Source organism: Colletes latitarsis, chromosome 7, assembly GCF_051014445.1.
Source record: "Colletes latitarsis isolate SP2378_abdomen chromosome 7, iyColLati1, whole genome shotgun sequence".
NCBI lineage: Eukaryota > Metazoa > Arthropoda > Insecta > Hymenoptera > Colletidae > Colletes > Colletes latitarsis.
In genome coordinates this window covers 12,546,926-12,569,378 of record NC_135140.1, presented here as the reverse complement: position 1 = coordinate 12,569,378, position 22,453 = coordinate 12,546,926, and the positions used below count along the sequence as shown (strand labels likewise).

The following is a 22,453-nucleotide window of genomic DNA, read 5'->3' as shown; positions in this document are numbered from 1 at the left end:
CCCTATCCAGATTGGATCAAGTGAAAATTTCTCGAATCATAATGAAACAACCTCAACACCTCCTCAACAAGGAAGATCCCCCAACATGCGAACTGTGCAACGATCACCTTACAGCAGATCGTGTCATCAGCCGCTGCAGAAAATACACTGCAAACAGACTGCGATTCAACATTAAACCATCCCTAAAGGACAACCTGAAGGATGACAAATCTATCCAAAACTTGCTGAAGTACCTCAAAGAGTCTAATGGGCGGTTGATGCGACTATAAATAAATAAAAAAAAAAAAGAAATGGCAAATCGAAGTTAGGCAAGGATAGCAGCAAGGTGAGCATCGCGAAAATATGAAACAAATGTGACAGACCGTTGTTTATAGCGGAGTGTCGAGGAACAAAAATGTTTTTCCAGCTCTCCTCTTCGAGTGCTCGCCTCTGTCCTCGTCGCTCCACTATAATCGTGTACTAACAAGGATTATTCAAATCGGTGAAAGTATACTAATTGGCTCCACGGTGAACGCACGTTGCAGAGCTGCTCGAGATCTGGACAAATCGAGAATCCTCAAGTCCGATCCGAGGCGAGATTCGAACGTTCGAACGCCTGGCGAGATCGAACAGTTTCAGGGCGATTTCTGAGCAAGATCTCGAGGAACGATGCAACAGGATGCGCGTACATTTAGTCTTTTAAGCGGTGTAAGAGATAGACTCGTGTTTACAGACATTCCAAGGCACATTACAATCTCAACTTACGTTTTCGATAACTGTTTCCCGTGTTTATCGTTTAATTTTCAGTATTTGCGATTGTAAACGGGAGGTGGATTCGACTTCGGTATATGGCGTTAAATGCATGTTTTATGTTGGTTATAGCGATTAAAAAACTTTCTGAGACATTCGAGATTTAGAATTGGAACGAAGGATTCGACGGGACTGCACGCGAACGAGTGGACTTTGAAAACCGAGAAAAGAGAAGCATCCAAATGGTAGAGGCAAACAAACGACTGCTGAACTGTTTATTTTTAGTTGAAATACCGGTTTTATACTACAAATTAATTATTTTTTAGAAATCAAATTCACCTTGTCGGCGATTCAAAAGCGAAGTGATTCAAAAAGGCGATCCAATTGGCACTTTTAGTGTGAAATAAGTATTTTATATGCAGGGTGTTCGGCCACCCCTGGGAAAAATTGTAATGGGAGATTCTAGAGGCCAAAACAAGACGAAAATCAAGAATATTAATTTGTTGATGGAGGCTTCGTTAAAAAGTTATTAACGTTTAAAATTTCGACAGTACTGAATTTTTTTCTCGAAAGTGGGTAGGTTTTCGGGGGTATGTCTATTGACCAAAAATGATTGTAATTGACCCCCGCAATTAAAAATAATTTTTTTAGAACGATTTGAAATTTTTTTTTTTCGCCAATAAATTTAAGCACCTACCCCTGTCGATTTTCCTTAAAAAGTCGTTTTTCATTTTTAGTAATTTTGTTTAACGTCCTATAGAAAAGTTGTCTAATACTTTTTTGTAGGTACCCATGGGCTCTGCTTCAGAAAAAAATTTCAATGAGATACGTTCACTATTGTAGGAGTTATGGCCGTTTGAAAATTGGACCATATTTATGGGGTTTTTCTCATTTTGCGGGGTCATGGATCAACTTTTCGAATATTTTTGCAATTTCTACATATTCTCCATCAAAATACGCGTAGTTTGCTTTTTTAAACATTAAAATCGTCCAATCCGTTCAGAAGTTATGACGTTTTGAAGATATGCATGAAATTTCAAGGCAGCATTTCTGCCCTCACATTAGATTTTCAGTAATGAATTTTTTTCTCAAAAGTGGGTAGGATTTTGAGGGCATGTCTAACGACCAAAAATGCTTGTAATTAGCCCCTGTAACTAAATATAATTTTTTTAGTACGATTTGAAATTTCTTAATTTCGTCCAAAAATTTCAGTACCTACTCGAATTTTTTTCTCGAAAGTGGGTAGGATTTCAGGGGTATGTCTATTCACCAAAAATGCTTGTAATTGACCTCTGTAACTAAATATAATTTTTTCAGAATGGTTTGAAATTTTTTAATTTAATTTTTTAATAACTTTTTAACGAAGCCCCAGTGAAAAAATTGATATTCTTGATTTTCGTCTTATTTTGGCCTCTAGAATCTCTCATTAAAATTTTCCCCAGGGGTGGTCGTACACCTTGTATATATGTAATTTTTATTTTGGAATAATAACTTTATTGTAACGGCTTAAATTGTAGAAAAACCGCGACTCGTAAAAAGGTGTATACGATCTGTAAAAGGGTTAATTTGACATGCAAAACCTGTAACACCGTCGTTCCGGTATGAATAAATGTAAATATTTTTTGTTTAAATTGGTGGTTACTGATCAGGAAATGCTTTATAACCGATAAGAAGATCATTTCGATCGGGGGCATATATATTCTCTATAAAAAAAATTGGTCAAGATACTGCTCGTTTTGGACCGGTCAAGGTAGTATAACTCCTTAACGACGTAATGAACGCCTGACAGAGGTTTATTTATCGACACCGCGAGAGTTAGAAGAATCCAAAGGAGCCAAGATGAGAAGGTAGGCCGCCGCTCATTATTCCGAGTCGAATTGTATTAGCTTGCAGTACAAACGATCGAAACGGTATCGAATAGAATTTATTTTTACTAGCATTGGAAAACGTTAACTCTAGAAGCATTGGTAAACAAAAGGAAATTTCAAAAAGACGACGGATTACGAATCAAGTTCACATCGAATACGAATCGCGAGAGTGAACTTTCTAAATCGTTATAAATACAGTAACTGGTCACTTAAAATCATACACCTAGCCATTCATAAATAGTAAAATGTATAGTAAATTACTAAAATACAGATACAGGTATATGTATAGTTCGATGCTTCTTAAACTAATATATTATAAAAGTAGAATGAAACTTCCAGTAATTAGTAGTGTAAACAAATACAAATCGTCACTACGTATGAAACGAGCCTGCCAGTAAAAATCGTACAGTGCTTATTTTCGTTTATATTTAATATCTACAGCTTATGTTAATATTTTCCTTCATTTGTAATATTATATAATATTATGTAGTCACAGATGTTCCATTACATTAATTTCGAATAATTTGGGAGGTGTTTCAAGAACTTTTAGTTATTCGAAATTTTTCTCTGAAGCAGAGCCCAAGGGTACCTACAAAAAAGTATTACAAAACTTTTCTGTAGAGCGTCAAACAAATTTATTAAAAATGAAAAACAAATTTTTAAGAAAAATCGACAAGGGGGTGCCTAAATTTTTCGACAGAATTAAAAAATTTCAAACCACTCTGGAAAAATTATTTTCAGTTGGGGGGATCAATTACAATTATTTTTGGTCGTTAGACATACCCTCGAAATCCTACTCACTTTCGAGAAAAAAATTTGAGAATGTGTGAAATTTTTCGACAGAATTAAAAAATTTCAAATGGTTCTAAAAAAATTATTTTTAGTTGAGAGGGTCAATTACAATCAGTGTTAGTCATTAGACATACCCTCGAAATCCTAATCATTTTCGAGAAAAAAATTTAGTAAGTGGAGAAATTTTTCGACGAAAGTAAAAAATTTCAAATCATTATAAAAAAATTATTTTTGGTTGCAAGGATCAATTACAATCATTTTTCATCAACAGACATACCCCCGAAATCCTACTCACTTTCGAGAAAAAAATTCGTGCAGATGGATAAATTTTATTAATAATTTTGTCAATAACTTTCTAACGAAGCTTCCATCAACAAATTAGTATTATCAATTTTCGTCTTATTTTGGCCTCTAAAATCTCCCATTAAAATTTTTCCTACGATTGACCGAACACTGTGTATAAGCAAGCCCATAGACGTGAACATACCAAAATATTCATTTTTTCCCCGTTTATAATACTAAACGAGAGAAATTATAAGATGTGCTATCTTTATGTCCCGGAGTGTATGTCATACAATCTTCGATTATATCAATTCCCGTCTCCTCCCTTCGTCGATTTGATCGCGTTCGCGTCCTGATCGCCATCCCTATGACCGGTTCACCGTCCAACGAAAAACGAGTAGGCGAAGTAGGAGGAAATAGAGTAGTAGTAGGAGGATTCCACCTCCACGACGACCGGCAAATCCTGCAGGACGGCTCGACGGACACCTGTAACCACGCAGACTCCCTGCCGAACGGAACAGCCGCGAAGGAACTTCCCCAATAACGAATCGTATCGTTCGCAGATCGTTCAAGGTAGGGTACGTCGTTCGCGCGTTCCGGTTCTCGATCGATCTATGATTAATCCCGCGGCGCGACAGTGATTTTTTCGAAGTCCCCGACGATCGGTGTCGTTCGTTTCGAGCAAACGATAATGCAATTCCGTCGAACGTACGCGGGATCGTTTGGAAAATCGACTTTAATCGCGATGTTTACCGTATGGCCGGAACAGATCGAACGCACGCGATTTCGCCAGTGATTTTCAATCTGAAGTTGTAACAGAAACAGTGCACGCCGTATTCAACCGGACACCAATGTTCACGTTACCCTGAAAACATTATCGGCGAGATTAAATAATCGATTGGTCGCGAAGAATCGCTCGGAACGTTTTGAAAATGAAGGCGACCAGAGTACCGCCGCCTAACGTAAAACGATCCACCGATCATCGAGAGAAACGCAGTGGTCCCTGAAAGGAATACGAGAGACTCTCCCAATTTTTCGAACCGATCGAGAAATAAAGAATCCTCGTTTAGAATGTAAAGCGAGCAAAAATGGTGGTAACGAAGAGAAGCGGCGCCAACGCTTGGTTGCTTTTCTTCTTGTTGCTGTTTCAAGGTGGCAAGTGCATCAAGTGGCTGTGAGTACTAGATGTAATAATGCGATTTCGTTAGCGGCTTTTGTCGTTTAAATTGTTTGTCGACGCGTCTCGGAAAACTGAATCGTTGGTGTGAATTGTAAATTAATATTGTGCAACGGATCTTGGTGTTCTTGCGTTTTATCAATGAATACCTAAAAGCTCTAAGCTGGAAAGTTTTTACAGATTATGGGAAATTTTAATTCTCAACAAACTACAAAATGCACTTGATACGCAAAAATATTAGGAATACTTGAAGATACGAATTGTTATATTTAGGGGACAACAACAAAAATTTCTTTAATTCTATTGATACAAATATGAATTTCCATAAAGAAAGTGATATTATTACTATTTAATACAAGCAAAGTATGTAATTGATTTATAGAGATCATTTTTTTATACACGTTCAATTCTATCGTCGAAGAGTAAATTTCATTTATAAATCGGGAAAATTTTCTATGTTTGAAACGATCCTACTATACGACTGCTATCGAAACTCATGAAAATTTTAAATAACGACGAGCATTTCGACGATCCGGCGTTCGTTCGCGAGAGCCCCCAAAAGAAGGTCCGAAGATTAATGTGGATCCGTTAATGAGAAACAAATAGGTTAATAGCTAAGAAAGATATATGTATCGCGAAGGGAAAAAGAATGGAAATGAAACAAGAAACGATTCTTCTGCTCTATTATGAAGATTCCTTTCCTGCTTGTTTTCTTTGTTGTGCATGGCCCGCGGGAACAATAAGTCTCAACGAGGATTTATTATGCATTCGAAGGTCTCTTATGCACGGAGAATAACATCGAATTTCAGTTTATTAGGGAATCGTTTCTTCTTCGACTACCATTTTCAACTTTCCATAAATATTCCGGCGAAACGAATCCGCACGAGTAACGATGCTGGTTATTTTGTTTAAACATTCGATTGATATACGTATACGCGTGGTCGCTCGAGCTTTAAAACTTGCCTTCGCCGTAGTTTGCTGTTTTAATTCCCATTCCCCCTTTTCGTTAACGCTGGAACTACCAACGATTATAGCGCATTTATTTGTAGCAAAGAAATTAAAACGATAGAATTTTGTAAATTTACGAAAGTTCAGTCGAGTATATTTTTTACAAGATTTATTAGAAATAACGAATTTTGCTTTGGTAATTCTAGGGTTAAAGAACAAAAATTCGATCAATTTCGAAGGTTTTGTCACGTATGTTGGCTACGCCATGTTTGATTGGCCTATGAAATACGTTGAGTACAGTGCATTTATTTGTAGCAAAGAAATTAAAACGATAGACACACGAAAGAATTTTGTAAACAAAAATTCAGTCGAGTATATTTTTTAAAAGATTTATTAGAAATAACGAATTTTGCTTTGGTAGTTCTAGGGTTAAAGAACAAAAATTCGATCAATTTCGAAGATTTTGTCACGTATGTTGACTACGCCATGTCCGATTGGCCTATGAGATACGTTTTGTTCGCGGATAATTGATCTTTTCGTTCATTGACGAATCGTTGACCGGTCAGAAAGCATGAAGATATCCCATTATCATCGACGCCGGAGGCGATCGTCCGGTGAAATGTCCTGTATTTTACATAGCTGCTCGTTGACGTTAATTATCCTGTGATTCGAGGCGAATTTCATCGGAGGAGGGGGGGATGGTTGTATGAAATAGGGCGCGGAGGTGGAAGGGAAGGGCCACGAGGGGCTGAAAAAGCGGAAACAGAAAGAGAGAAGGTTGCACGGCGTCGGATGATGAATGGTGGAGTGATGGTAGTTTTGCGTGCAAAACCAAAACGCGAGAGGAACGAGAGAATAAAAGTACGAAAGGAAGACAGTACAGTCGGAGGGTTGGCGTTTGAACAGGGTGGAAGATTAGGGGTTGCCCGCAATTGGTGATTTATAAACGCCGTTTCCAAGAAGCCTCTCTCCACGGATCCCTTCTCCAGCCCTGTGCAATCTTTTGCTCTCACCCCCCTCCCCCTTTTCTTCTTTTGTTTATAATCATCGAGACCAACGACGAAGAATAATCGAAGGGCAATCACGGCCAAGTTGCGTACAGTGATTCTTTTTTCTTGCCACTTGGGTGGGTGAGGGGGGAGCAGAATTACATCAATCCTGTCACTTTCAGTACGATAGGAGATGCGTGGTCTTGAGGGCTCGATATTTTTCTGACAATTTATGAACTAGTCTTGCGTTCCTTTCTGTTTTTCCGTCGGGGCATTTGTCACGTAACCGGCGCGTTCGATACAACCGCAGTCGGGCAAGTTTTATTCGCGAACAACGGACAGACATTGTTGATATCGTCCTCGAAAGCTCATTCTCGTCGGATTGATGATCGAGCAGCCGCGAAAATAATATTTAAAATTTATCGGGATCCAAGATACAGTGAAATATGAATTATACATATACGTGTTTGAATCTGTGCAAGTGAAAAAGCAAGAAACATCACGTCTACGATGTTTAGATAACATGCAATCGAAGACGACAGAAGTACTTTCGCAGACAAATTTAAACAAAGATATTTATTAACAGTGTGCTTCGAATCTTTCCTCTTTCTTTATGGAATTTCTTATTAACCAGGATCAACGAACGATCGATAGTAATTTGCACGAGGAAGATCGCTCGTTTGTAAAACGGTTCGTATCGAATTGCAATGAAATAAAGGATATTCTATCAGAGCTATACGTGTATGTTACGAGCAATCAATCTGGCGAGTTCGGCTGAATCGGGGTCTAAACTATGGTTGGAATAGTAAGGTAGAGGAAGGAGAGGAGGCCTGAACATATGTCGGGGTCCTACAAGGTAGACGCGGGGAATTGGTAAGGTATATCTCTATACACATCGTCGATAATTCCAGGGGCATTTTATCATCGTTAAGACGTGTTCGTTATCGATAACTTCCGAGCATTTGACCACAGACCTCGTATATCTCGTCTGTGATTTAATCACGCAGAATGTATTTTTTCGGTCCATTTTTCTGAGACTCTGAAGCCCCATTACTATTTTGGTGCCACTCGCAACATTACCAACAGGTTACAGAAATGAACACAAGAAGAAGTGAAACAGAAGATGAAATTACAGAAATTTTATTGTTTATTAACGGAGTATTTATATCTGCATTTTATATACGCGTATGAAATATTGAGAAACCATTTCTGGCCACACATTCTATTTTCGGTAAACAATTTTTTTCTCGAAAATGTGTAGGATTTCGGGGGTATGTCTGTTCACCAAAAATGATTGTAATCGACCCCTGCAATTAAAAATAATTTTTTTAGAACAATCTGAAATTTTTTTTTCGTCGAGAAAAGGCACCTTGACGATTTTTCTTAGAAATTCTAGTTTTTTATTTTTAGTAATTTTGTTTGAAACCGTACGAAAAGGTTGTATAATATTTTTTTGTAGGTATCTATAGACTCTATATCCTCCCAAAATTACAATCTAATATATTCGCTATTCTAGGAGTTATGGTCGTTTGAAAATTGGACCATTTTTATGGGGGTTTTGTTAATTTACAAGGTTAAGGAACAACTTTTCGAGTATTTTTCGAATATCTATATATTCTGCACCAAAATACGCGTAGTTTGCATTTTGAAACATTAAAATTGTCCAATCCGTTCAGAAGTGATTTGATTATCGCGTCGGTAAGATGTACCTCTGTGCTGATTATCGGTAACATGGAGCGATTAACTGTTGGTAACATGCATCATCTGTACTCTTTGTTGCTTGATAGGTTCTGATTCCGACTATACAATACCCTCTACTCAAGTGAGGCTACACTGTTTTATTTTCTCTAAGAAATTCACATTTTGCCTCTCGATTACAAATTGTACAAATGTGCGTATGAAAAATGCTCAAACGTATCATCAGTAACGAGAATTATTGCATAGGTACGTTTCTATGTTCACCTTATAATTTTTCGAAAAAAAGGTACCGAAATAAATTAAAACAAGGCTCTATAAAAGTGTTCGAACAGTGCTTATCGCTAACACACGGTTCTCTAAAACAGAGTCTCTATGCGCCTAATTATAATAACCAGTTCACTCGATCAAATGTTCCGGTTAAATGGATACACAGAAAAAGTTCGTAATAATAATCCAGTTTCCTCGTTTTCGTTCGATACGATCGGCAGCCACGGCGGTTCTTTTCACAATAGCCTCGATCTTAAATCGCGACGAAAAAAAAAAAAAAAAAAACTAAACGAAAGAGCGTGTAAGGACGAGCTTATTCCCCGGGGAAGTTCATGCTCGTAGCTGAACGTTTTTATGAAAATGCGCGGATATTCAATAAAATGCGATGACGTACGATCCGAACGGACAAGTATCGCCGGAGTCGGATGCTACTTCGAAATTCATTTTGACTGGTGAAATCGTAAACTGGCGATTTTACGGGGCCGATAATAGGCCCCTGCCATTCCCCGGCTGTGGGGCCTCGTGTGCAGCCGCAGGCGAATCCAACTAAAATGGAAACGAAACTAGGTACCTCGATACCAGAATTCCGCACAATTACCATTTAATCGCGCCAAGGATTATTACAAATTGATTTTAGTTTTCACTTAATTCAAAATTTTTCGAAGGCTGTTGGTGATTCGTAACCAGCGACGCATCTCGTTGGATGTTACCAATAAAAAAAATGAAGTGAACTTACAACATTGACCAGCAATGTATATTAAGGGAGTATTGCTGTCTAGGCTGTCATTTCTTCGGCCTTTTTTTGTGATTTTTTTTTTACGACAGGTAGGTTGTTTTGTAGTGACATTTCGCAGATATACTTATTTGTCTTATAGGTATGTATAGTATTTTTTTCATCAAAAAATATTAAAAATTGCGAGAGTTATAGCTTCTTGTTTAAAAAAAACGCATTTAAACTGGCTTACATGATATTTCAAGATCTAGCAAACCGATTTACTTCAAATTTGGAGAGAATATTCAGCAGACACGCCTTTATAGCTGGAACTAGAGATTTAAAAAAATATTGAGTTTTACTATTTTTTTTTTGATACGCTAAAGCCAAAAGAACGATTAACAAATTGAAATTCGAAACTTGAAGCGTTGCCATTTCTTTATTTATCAGGGTTTTTACTTCTCCCTAGTTCCTGCCATAACTACAACCTTCCTTATGAAGATACTTTAACCCTCTCTGTTTCAAATTATCTGGAATCCTGGAAGCCATTGGAGCACCTTTTCCAAAAGAGCCATTAAATAAGAAGTTATAATTCTCACGATTTTTAATATTTTTCCATGAAAAAAATATTGTACATGCTTATAAGATGAATAAATATATCTACAAAGTCTCAGTACAAAACAGCCTATCTATCATTAAAAAAAAAATCACAAAAAGGGGCCATTCTACTTTGTAGGCACGAAAAATACATGTTTCTTTGTCATTTTTTTTTACAAGCTATTAAAGAGCGATTAATTCCAGGTTTTGTAGATACATTTAATATATATTTAACTATATTTACGAATTTTTTCAACGCATAATATCTATCGATTACGCTGTTTTTGTCGATCAACGAACAACAGTTTTTACGAACAACGCCCAACTGCGTATGTGATATCTTGCGAACAAGTTATCCGAAATCCAAAAACCAAAGATAGAAAGAATATAGATAAGTTTGGTCATAGCACGAACTGGGATTTTTTCAAAAAAAAAACAAAAACTGGCAAAATGGCAACTATTTTACGAAAAAATATTGAATATTTTCATATATTCGGTTGCTTTCTTGTTAATAAAAGAAAAAGTATTGCATATATCGCAATTATCCTAGTTCATGCTATAGGGAGACCAGTTCTAAAGATACTGTATAAATTTGATGCTGATATCTTGAATAGTTTTCGTGTTATCGTCGTAGTTTCGAGAAAAACACCTTTAAAATTTCATGTCCAGTTATTATACCTGCGAGTGGTACATTTCAACGGGCTATAACTTCGTTAGTTTCCCGAATTTCAATTCAATATTTGGTAGATATATTTTCGAGACTACATACTAAAGGGAAATGTAAAAGAAAATTCGATTTTTTTAATCCCACAAAGTAGAAAGGTCCCTTAAATCGTCGTAATTATCGTGCTCAAATTTTGTTCGTGGAATTAATTTCAGTTGTGGACTAATATCGCGTAATCTCTGGCTCACCACTAAATAATTATCATCTCTCATACACGGTTACGCCATTATGGCTAATATCTGTCGACGGGTAACGTATAACAGCTCTTCGTCTCGCGTTAATAGTATTCGCTGGTACTTTTGAACCGCGAGTGCAAGAAATTCTATTACAGCTTCCTAACGTTTCCATCGTGGCTTCTAAATCAAGAACACGAATGAATCGGTCGAGCAAGCGGCCCGAGATATTTTTAAAAAGAAATAACAAATGTTTGGCAGTTAAAATAGACGGTAACGAGGGCATGGATCTGTAATTTTTCATTTTCCGTTCGATGCTCGAGTCGAAATGGTGACTGTCGAGACACGGAAACGGTACGATGCTGGTTGAAAAAGTGAAATGACATACTATTTGCTGGAAATAGAATGGAACATACAGTTATTCGCAAGATTGAGCGTAGGTCTAAGTTGGCGATGACGATTGGCGGAAAAATAAACAAAAACAGATGGAATATATGCTTTGTTTGGGTATCCGAGCAATTAATATTTTTAAAAAATTTAATACTGTATTGTAATACTCGAAAAAATATTACGAGTTCGACGATAAAAAGACATTAAAGATGCACAAGGTTACGAAACAAGATATTAAAATTACGTTTAAGTTATTTTTGTGTGATCTACTATCTGTACGTTCAATTTTGTGACGACGAAACGAGACTATTATTACGTTTAGCGTTAATTATAAATAAATAGTTCATTTTAAAAGAAAGTTTTTCGCAAATAATTGACTGCCGAAATATCCAAATAAAATATACAGGGTGTTCGACCACTCCTTGGAAAAATTTTAATGGAGGATTCTAGAGCCCAAAATAAGACGAAAATCAAGAATATCAATTTGTTGATGGAGGCTTCCTTAAAAAGTTATTAACGTTTAACGTTCCGCCCGTAATGAATTTTTTTCTCGAAAGTGGGTAGGATTTCGGGGGTATGTCTAATGACCAAAAATGATTGTAATTGACCCCCGTAACCGAAAATAATTTTTCCAGAACGATTTGAAATTTTTTTCTTTCGCCGAAAAATTTCAGTATCTACTCGAATTTTTTTCTCGAAAGTGGGTAGGATTTCGAGGGTATGTCTAGCGACCAAAAATGATTGTAATTGACCCCCTTAGCTAAAAATAATTTTTTTAGAACGATTTGAAATTTTTCAATTTAATTGTTAATAACATTTTAACGAAGCCTCAGTCGAGAAACTGATATTCTTGATTTTCGTGTTATTTTGGCCTCTAGAATCCCTCATTCAAATTTTTCCCAGATTGTGGCCGAACACCCTTTATAGTCTGTTTTTACTTTCGTAAATGTCTGTTTTTGTTTATCACCATTGCCAACTAAGGTGTACGCTCAATTTTGTGGGTAACTGTAGCTCTGGGGAAGTAAGTCGATATCGATATAAAGCACGATGAACGTACGTGGAAACGGGACAGAGCAACGAACGATATTCTTCATTCGTAAAGCTCCTTCTACAAGTTGTCGGACTCGTTGTGTACTACATAGGTGGTCTCGCGAGCCAAGATCTCGTTACGATCGTCGAGATTGCGTCAAATATGCGTCTATTGGCTAATTGAAATGATTGTGGTCATGTTATATACGTATACATCTATACGTATATTTTCGTATGAATAATAACTCTTAACAAATGGTAACCGCGTGCGCTGCAAATTGGTTATCCGAACTGTTTCCGTCGCCCTGTTACCGCCAAATGATTTATTTACAGTTGTGCAATTTAAGCTATATTCCACGTAAACGTTTCTTACGAACTTATTCAGTTTATTAAGCAATAATGTTAATCGATCTGCAAACTCGGTAATTATTTTAACCTTCGACCGGTTACGTCTCATTTTACAGAGAGAAACGTTACGTGCGTCGCTTTTACTTATGTATGTACAACTATTTTAAGTTTCTTACCTTTATTTTTTATCGATTATGTCGTTTTCACGGTTGTCTTCTTAGCCATTTGCCGATCGTATTCACCTTATCTGAAAAGAAAATTCACTGTGTCAGTTTTTTTCTAAAAATTTCTTTTCTTGTAATTAAAATAAAAACCGACGTTAATGATTCCGTAATGAAAATTCTGTTGCTCTATTGCAAAGTAGATAATTATTTAATAAAAACAATTGATATAGCACGAGAAGAAACGATGAAATCACGTTGCATTGCTCGGTCATTCGAGTGGAAAACCAGCATTAATTCAGAGACGAATTTTTACATACGTATCAAAGTATTCGTTTCGCAGTTTTTTTCTTTTTAATCTGTCGAGACAGACATTTAAAAGGTTTATAAAGTCGCGTCTGACGTTTAATTCTGTCAATCACGCGTTTAAATGGAAAAGGAACGGAAGAAAATTTCTAACGCGATTCGCGTTCTCCTATGAAAATAATTACCGCCTATCGGCCAACCGAGTTTTAGACAAGCAATCTACATAATTGCATAGCCAATCTGTCAAGTGTCGTTCCTAGAATGTTGAATCCTGGGATTGTTCGTTTCTTACTTCTTCGAACGCATGTTTGCCTCGAGTTTGCATTAGAAGAACGTTGGAAAATAGAGGAAAAATTTTTCTTTAACACTTTGACTGCCACGTCGCCCATATATGGGTGACAGAACTTTCAACAGTGGAACTGAAACAATTAATTCTCAAGTTGAAACGTTAAAGCAAATAAATTTTAATAGGCTTCATAAATCTTAGTGATGTTACGAGAGTAAGTACTACGACAGGTTTTAAGTTATGTAGTTTACAATTGTCTAAAATCAAAGTTTTGGTCTTGTAAATAATTTTACGGTTTTAGATTGGCAGTCAACGTGTTAAATAAATCATCTCGCTTCACACGCATGCAACATGCGATAAACTGCGTATCGAAGAGTCTATTCAACGAATAAATAAATCACGGTGGAAATCGTAATTCTCCGCTTGTCGTACTTAATTAATAGAATGAAATTCATAACTTATTCATACGGGAAATCAGCTTTGGTCTAGTGTTTCGCTACGGACAGACAAATACTGCGATGATGCCAACAGCATCCGATCATATTTGCATCGATCAAGTAATGACGAGGCGTTGAACGATACGAATTACGATACCAAACCGATTTATGATTATATTTACAATTGAGTGACGACGCCTTGTCGCGATATACATATGTATGGGGTTATCTTTTTAAACGGGCGTGGCACCAGTCCATATCTATACAATGTATAATAACAGTCAGAAACAACTGTGCCCCGTCGACGTACGTATAATATCGACGATCGTTCCATTTAGACTTTCTCGAACGGATAAAACCCTTGCATCGATTCTCTTTCAAATGTTTAGTTTGGAAAAATCATTAAAAGATCATTGGCATCGATTTTAGTTTTTTAATATCAAGAAAATAGTACGAAGCTTATCACGTGCAAAGATTCGCTACCTTCTTGAGATTGATCGATCTAATTTTGATATCTATACGGCGGTGAAAATATACATATAAGTGCAACTGCATTTTTTAGATGCAACGATGCGACTGCATCCTTTTGAAAAATGAAACTCTACGAATGCGACAGCACTATTCGATGTAGTTTTTTAAGCTCTACAAAATAGTATTAGGGTACTTATGCCGTAAACCTAACAGTTCAAGAGTTATAACAATATAAAGTGAAATAATTTAGTAAACTTTAAAGTGGTATAATTCTGAAACTATTAGGTGTAGGGCATAAGTGTATAGATACTCTTTTATAGAGATTAGAACATTGCATCGAATAGCGTGATCAAAATTATAAAATTCTAACTTTTCCTAAAAGTGCAATTGCATTTATGAGATGCACCGATGCAATTGCATCTTTTTTAAAAATGAAACTCTACGAATGCGACAGTACTATTCGATGTAGTTTTTTAAGCTCTACAAAATAGTATCAGGGTACTTATGTCATAAACCTAACAGTTCAAGAGTTATGGTGATTTAAAGTACATTAAATTACTTCACTTTAAATTATTATAAATTATGACTCTTGAACTATTTCGTATGGATTGGAACACTGTATCGAACAGTGCAATAAAAATCGTAGAGTTCCATGTGGGGAAAACAATACAATTGTATCGATGCATAAAAAGCAATAAAATTACATTTGTGCTTGTCTTATGATATTTTTGTTGTCTTCAACCGTTTTACAAACGTGATCCTCGTCAATTTCAGAACGAACTTAGGGCACGATTCAGTATATTTGATAATTACGAATATCATTGCAGGGAAAAGTAAAAAAATAAATTTGTCAGTGGTCTGGGGCAGAAGATACGTACGAGTAGGTGGGGGAAGAAGTTGGGAAAGTGTCGTGAATGGGGATTGGGGGTTTATAACGCGGCGAACGGCATCTTGGAAAGCACAGTGTCACAGCAGCAGTCAGCGACAGAATAATGAATTAGAGCTACGACCTTTTGATAGGGTAATTTCGAAAGTACGTTCCTGACACGGGGTTGGCGCACCGGCCATTCCCAGAACTGTTACGGGTCTAGACGTATCCGTGCTCGAACCATTTTGACTTTCAGGTGTCCGTAATTATCTTCTGTACGGTATCCAGCCGCGCCGCTTAAAGGCGCCTTTCACCCTCACGGCCTATAATTTTCGAAATTCACCCCTGATTTACGGCTACGACCGAGCCACGCGCAAAGAATTTACCCCTCTCGGTCGCCTCCATCGCGAACAGCCCCGTTACCGCGCGCGAATCACCTGGGACGACAATTTCAATCTCGACTTTACATTCTTTCCATCATCCCTTTGGTTACACAAACTCGTCAACCTTCCGTACAATGTTTCCATGAAATTCATTCTTTACATGATTTACACACAATTCTCTTAACAATCATACGCGTGATAATACCTATGCGATACGCTTAAAATGTTCGACCCACACAATGGTAATTTATACGCGATAACACTACCCCGCCTAGTTGTTTCTCTTCTTCAAGTTTCGTCTTATTACAAACAGTAAATGTTTCTCGCCCTTTTGATCCACAGTACCGTACAGTCTTAAGTACAAATAAATTTCCCTTATTTTTAGATCAGTTTCGTCATTAATTTGTTATTTTTTTTTTGAGTTTCGTCTCATTACAAACAATCGATACATCGTTTTGTTGTTTCTCGCCCTTTTAATCCACAGTACCGTACGGTTTTAAGTACAAATAAATTTCCCTTATTTTTAGATCAGTTTCGTCATTAAATTGTTATTTCTTCTTCGAGTTTCGTCTCATTACAAACAATCGATACCTGGTTTTGTTGTTTCTCGCTCTTTTGATCCACAGTACCGTACAGTTTTAAGTACAAAAAAATTTCCCTTATTTTTAGATCAGTTTCGTCATTAACTTCTCCTATCTCAGACGTATTTTGTGGGAGCTCGATTATGTCAATCGACGTAATTCGTTCGAGATCAAAGAGTATCGAAAATGTAAATGTATTTCTAGTTGTGATAAAAGTAGCGAAGAAAGGTAAGATTTGTAATGTGAATGTTTTCTTTTTCAGAGCTCTGGGCCGCACAGGCGATGGTTACTCGTGGACGAGGGAAGCTTGCACCAGCGTCAAAAGCTCCGGTCTTCTCGAAAGGAAGCAGGCAAGAGCATGCAGAGCAACCCCGGACGTGATGCCTAGCCTGGTGCAAGCAGCAATGGATACTTCGACATTATGTCAGCAAGCATTTCGACATCGTAGGTGGAACTGCAGTAGCATCGAACGTGCGCCAGATTACACGCCTGAATTACTCACTGGTACGTTTTCTATCGAGATACACTGAATAAGAAACTAACATGTTTCGTATACAGGGTGTTCTGCCACCCATGGGGAAAATTTTAATAGAAGATTCTAGAGGCCAAAATAAGACGAAAATTAAGAATACCAATTTGTTGATGGTGGCTTCGTTAAAATTTTATTAACGTTTAAAGATCCGCCCGTACTGAATTTTTTTCTCGAAAGTGTGTGGGATTTCGAGGATATGTGTAATGACCAAAAATGATTGTAATTGACCCCTATAACCGAAAATAATTTTTCCAGAAAGATTTGAAATTTTCTTTTTCCGTTGAAAAATTTCAGCACCTACCCGATTTTTTTTCTCGAAAGTGGACTTTGACAACTATCTAGTGAGTCATGATACTTACTAAAAAGATACCATTTTCGAAGCTACGAGTCGCCAGGCCTTGGATTTTCTAAAGACTTACCAAACGACCCTCGTACTACTTCAGTATAAATTTTATAACGTACGCATAAAATGAAAATATCAGAGACATGGAATACGGATCGAATACGTGCGTCCTTTGAAGAATTTCAAGATAAATAGGAAGACCTCAATTAGTAGTAATTACCAAAGCGGTGCTTCCGGTCCTTTCTCGTTCGTTCTACCCCCCCAGATTAATCGTTCGCATTTAATGATAATTATATTATACATAAAAGAGTACCTTGAAAGGGGATCTTCCGTTAACGAGAAACCAAGAAGCCTAGCTTGAATTTTATTGCCGATGAGAAAACAGAGATGCCCGATATCTGTTTGGGAACTCGAGGCGCCTCCCTTTTCATACCCAGTACGTCAGCACGCTAATCAGCTTTCGTTCAATTATTTCGAATCTGCAACAAAGAGGGGAAATTATGAATACGTCCCGAACAGTGCTATTACCGATTTAATTTCGGTGCGTCGAAAAGATACGCTTTCTTGTACAGTTAATTCCAGATATTCGGAATTACCGGGAAATCCCAGTATCATACTTTTAAACGAACAGATACTGCGTCGAAGCACGAAATTTGGAATCCACGCTGGCTCACGGAACGATAATTAGCTTGATCGAATATTTTTATTAGCGTATAATAAAACCGCACCTTATAAACAATTTAAAAATGTCAACGTTTGTAATGAAAAGTATTGATCTACATTTTAATAAAACATCAAAGAAGTTTTGAAGAAAATCAAGAGTGATAATTTATAACAATTTAAAGTGAAATAATTTAATCAACTTTAAATTGCCATAACTCTCGAACTGTTAGATTTATGGCATAAGTACCCTAATACTATTTTGTAGAGCTTAAAAAACTACATCGAATAGTGCTCCCGCATTCATAGAGTTTCATCTAAAAAGTGCAATAAGTGCCGACAAAGTGTTAAGTTGTAGCAGAAAACTCGTCGCGAGGGGACGACCTAATATTTTCTTTTTGTTTGTTAAACAGGAACAAGGGAACAAGCCTTCGTGTATGCTATGTCGGCTGCTGCAGCAGTGTGGAGGCTGGCAAGGGGATGCGCGCTGGGAAGTCTCGCGGCCTGTTCTTGCGCCACGCCACCACGAAGGGAGCCTCCTTCGCCGTCCGCGTTGATTTCCCCGTCGTCCTTCACCGCGACGTCCGTCTCTTTCACCACGTTGTCCGCCAGGAACTCTTTCAAGTGGGGCGGCTGCGGGGACGATGTTCGATCAGCGTCACGGATGGCCAAAAGATTTCTTCAGGGCGCGACACCTCCTGGTACCGGTGCAACAGCCAAGTTTATGCACGCTGTTAATATGCACAACAACCGGGCAGGTCGAAGGGTAATTAACACGCTTTCTGGCGGGAATGATTCTGTAATATTTTATACAAACACGCTGATACCTTGTACGAGATATGAGATTAAATACGAGGCTTTCCCAGCCTGAGTTTGTGCTCGCGTATCTTCAGCAATTTGCCAAAATTTCGGGAACATTACAGCGTGCGTCTTCGGGATCGGAGGCTCTGGTTTGAGGTCTCCACTTTTCCGGAAGTCCTTACACGGCGGATTCATCCGGAACGATGCATCAGCCGACCTATTAAAAACACCTTGTATTAGTATAAAGTAATACGAAACCGAGAACATAGTATTGCGTCGTACTACTGATATATTCATTTCTAACATTATCAGTGCTTATTGCTAAGGCGAACCATTCCCTGCATATCTATAGATTCTGCAATTGATTGTAAACTCGTTGGTAAAATAATCGAAATGTTACTCTATGTAATGCAAGGATGTACACGAATTAAAAGACATTATAAAGAGAAATAACGAATATACATACCTCGGGGAAAAATTTTAATAGGAGATTCTAGAGGGTAAAATAAGACGAAAATCAAGAATAGCAATTTGTTGAGTGAGGTTTCGTTAAAAAGTTATTAACGTTTGAAGTTCCATAAGTACTGACAAATTTTTCGACGAAATTAAAAAAATTCAAATCATTATAAAAAAATTATTTTTGGTTGCAAGGGTCAATTACAATCATTTTTTATTAATAGACATTCCCCCGAAATCCTAACCACTTTCAAGAAAAAAATTCAGTAAGTGGAGAAATTTTTTGACGAAATTAAAAAATTTCAAATCATTATAAAAAAATTATTTTTGGTTGCAAGGGTCAATTACAATCATTTTTTATCAATAGACATACCCCTGAAATTCTAACCAGTTTCGAGAAAAAAATTCAGTAAAATGGAAAAATTTTTCGACAAAAGTAAAAAATTTCAAATCATTCTGAAAAAATTATTTTTGGTTATAAGGGTCAATTACAATCATTTTTTATTAATAGACATACCCCCGAAATCCTAACCACTTTCGAGAAAAAAATTCAGTAAGTGGAGAAATTTTATTAATAATTTTGTTAATAACTTTTTAATGAAGCTTCAATCAACAAATTGGTATTCTTCATTTTCGTCTTATTTTGGCCTCTAGAATCCCCCATTAAAATTTTTCCCACGGGTGGCCGAAAACCCTGTATATTAACGTTACGGATACTATTGTTACAAGGCTGTGGAACAATCGTTGACCTTGGAATGCAAGTGCCACGGTGTATCCGGATCGTGCAGCGTGCGTACCTGCTGGAGAGGACTCGGTTCTTCGGGACCCTCGGCCGCAGGGAATCGTCTTCTTCGACGATACACAACCGCGGCGGAGGTTCGACCAAGCTCAGGCGGACGGCTGCCGCCATTGTATCATCACGATAATCTCTTGTACACCACTAAAAGCCCGGACTACTGCCTACCCGATAAATCGAAGGGAAGTCTTGGAACTATCGGCAGGTACTGTAAGCTTAAACCCTCTTTCCTGCAATTTTATTCATTTCTAATACAGTAGGGTCCTTCACAGAACACCAATATAGCTCAATAATTCGCTGTCACAAGACTATTCTACTATCCGAACTAGCGCTGTTATAAACCTCGAGCTCGAACCATAGAGAATTCCATAATATGAATTTTATCGTTAGAAAGATACAATAATTTTAATTTCTTATTTTTAATTTATATTAACAAATTTCTCTTCCGAGTCAAACTCTTGCTCGAATCCATCAGCGATTAATCCATTAAATAACTTTCTGTTACAGAGTATTTATCCGTATTTCTATCAAATCTACACATTTTCAAGAGTAATAAATAGAAAAGAAAAAAAATAAAGGAACGAATAAGTCCGTATTTTCTAGAATCTTTTTAAAGTTTCGTGGATTCAACGTTCATAGGAGCAAATGATTAAAATGAAAAAGCAACAAGGCAGGAGAGAAAGAAGACAAATCATATTACTAAATACTTCTGTGCATTTCTAGTTTCTTAATAGATCCGTGCCATCGTTAAAGTCATTTTTCCACAAATTTTTCATTTAAATTAATTATTAATGATACTTCGACAGCCGATAATTCCAGTAGCGATCATTTATATAAGTCACACTTCGAGGCAATGTTATACGATCGATCGATTATAATTTTTGTAAACAAACATATTATTCCGAAATAAATAGTTATCATTTATTATAACTTCATCCGTGATTACTTTCTTTAATAATTTATTCAGTTTTTTTATCAAGTGTAGAACAGTGACAATTCGAGAATTTCTCTCTCTCTCTCCTTGTCGCACACTATCACTATCTCTTTCTGGTCGATTGCACTGCTATCTACGGCAGAACGCCCAAGTTTGTCGAGAAATAGTACTCTAGTTTCGTCAGTAGGTGACAACGCGATCGAATTCGAAGAGATAACAGAAATTAAAAAGAGAAGGCAATAATATGCGACAGAGAGAGTAACATCATATTTCTACCCTTTTGATAAACCAAAGCTTAATAATTTACTAATTACTCTTTGTCTAGGATTAATTTATAAGACTTTTAAACTTCAATACCATAGTTTAGACTCTGGGCAAAATTCAAGGATACCTTTTATAACCACTTCGTCCGTAATTAAATAACTATTAACACATATCGGTATTCGGAATATTTACGAGATTAAAGAAAGAGATCGTAGAAAGGCAGAGACAATAAGAAATGGTATACGGAATACACTGATGTTACAGGGCCTAGAGGTATGGCCCTTCGTATCCATATAAGAAATAACCTGAAACCTGGAACCTACCCTCGCGATGGAATATTTTCTGTCCTCGACGCACACTATTTCTCTTTTTCTCTCGTTCTAGTCTTGTTCGTCTACCTTCTTCGCTATTTTACAATTGTCCTTCCACGAGAAGAAGCCACAGCGTCTTTGCGTTCCCAATTTTTCTGCAGTCCGCTGATTGGCTGTCACCAATCTTCCTCACCGTTCTCGACCAATGGTGAGACAGCGGACTGCAACAGGAGTGGGGATGCAAACACGCTGCTTACGCTTTTGCAATTCGAATTCCAATTCGCAACGAAACATTTTATTCTATATTTTTGTCTTTTACGCAAGCAATCACCTTGATTTTAATATTACTATGTTTGACGTCGCACCATCTATATTATAGAATATGTATTAATATCGTAGAACGATGATAATTTATAAAATCAAATTATGATTCTTTTTCTCCAGGCAATGTAACGGAAGCAGTTCCGGTTACGAGGGTTGCGAGTATCTCTGTTGCGGACGCGGCCATATTACCAAAACGGAGGAAGTTTTGGAAAGATGCGATTGCAAGTACGTCAGCTGCTGTTACGTAAAGTGCAAGACGTGCAGGAAAATCGTCAAGACCTACGAATGCAAATAAATGCACGAAAACGGAAAATTTCGAAAAAAAAAAAACCGGGATCCTCGTCGAGTTCAAACGAGAAACACATTTGCATTATTCATGGGGGGCTTTGCGAATACAGTCCGCCATTACGTTTAAACGATCAAACTTATTTATATAATATGATTAATTGTCGTCAGAATTTCAAAGAATTGGAAAATATTACGAAACCCGTATTTATAGCAATTTTTAGAGATGCAATCGTAATTGCGTCGACGCGAACCGAACAGTTACGATTACTTAAGCATATAAAAATCATCGGTGATGATAGTATCTACAGAAACACGATTAATATTAGTACTTCGTATAATCTTCGTTTATATAATTTCCTATTTATTGAACTTTCTGTCATCGATACGTTACGAATACAGCACAGTGTTGTCGGTCGGTTAATTATAAATTATTGAAACATTACGATATATCATTTCCATGATCGATCAACACTGCTTTAGCTGCATGGTAGACATAAATGTGATTAGTACAATGTAAATAATTTACTA

The 22,453-nt window shown here is 37.0% G+C and overlaps 1 protein-coding gene across 3 annotated transcripts; it reads left to right on the top strand.

Moving 5' to 3' along the window:
* Positions 1–4,575: 4,575 nt before the first annotated feature.
* LOC143343424 (protein Wnt-11b-2) lies at positions 4,576–22,336 on the top strand. Of its 3 annotated transcripts, none has more exons than XM_076768314.1 (5): positions 4,576–4,845; positions 16,479–16,720; positions 18,165–18,517; positions 19,738–20,009; positions 21,758–22,336. In XM_076768314.1, the coding sequence occupies exons 1-5, from the start codon at positions 4,760–4,762 to the stop codon at positions 21,930–21,932; spliced, it is 1,128 nt and encodes a 375-aa protein (XP_076624429.1). In that variant the 5' UTR covers positions 4,576–4,759; the 3' UTR covers positions 21,933–22,336. The 3 variants fall into 3 exon arrangements, with proteins under 3 accessions (XP_076624429.1, XP_076624430.1, XP_076624431.1); XM_076768315.1 differs by lacking the exon at positions 21,758–22,336 and adding an exon at positions 20,077–20,159; XM_076768316.1 differs by lacking the exon at positions 4,576–4,845 and adding an exon at positions 16,348–16,404.
* The last annotated feature ends 117 nt before the right edge of the window (positions 22,337–22,453 follow it).

Excerpts from the sequence above, each read along its gene's own strand:
- LOC143343424 (XM_076768314.1), top strand. The coding sequence starts at position 4,760 with ATGGTGGTAACGAAGAGAAGCGGCGCCAACGCTTGGTTGCTTTTCTTC. Across the intron at positions 4,846-16,478 it reads GGCAAGTGCATCAAGTGGCT|AGCTCTGGGCCGCACAGGCG; the intron begins GTGAGTACTAGA and ends TTTCTTTTTCAG. Across the intron at positions 20,010-21,757 it reads AGTCTTGGAACTATCGGCAG|GCAATGTAACGGAAGCAGTT; the intron begins GTACTGTAAGCT and ends CTTTTTCTCCAG.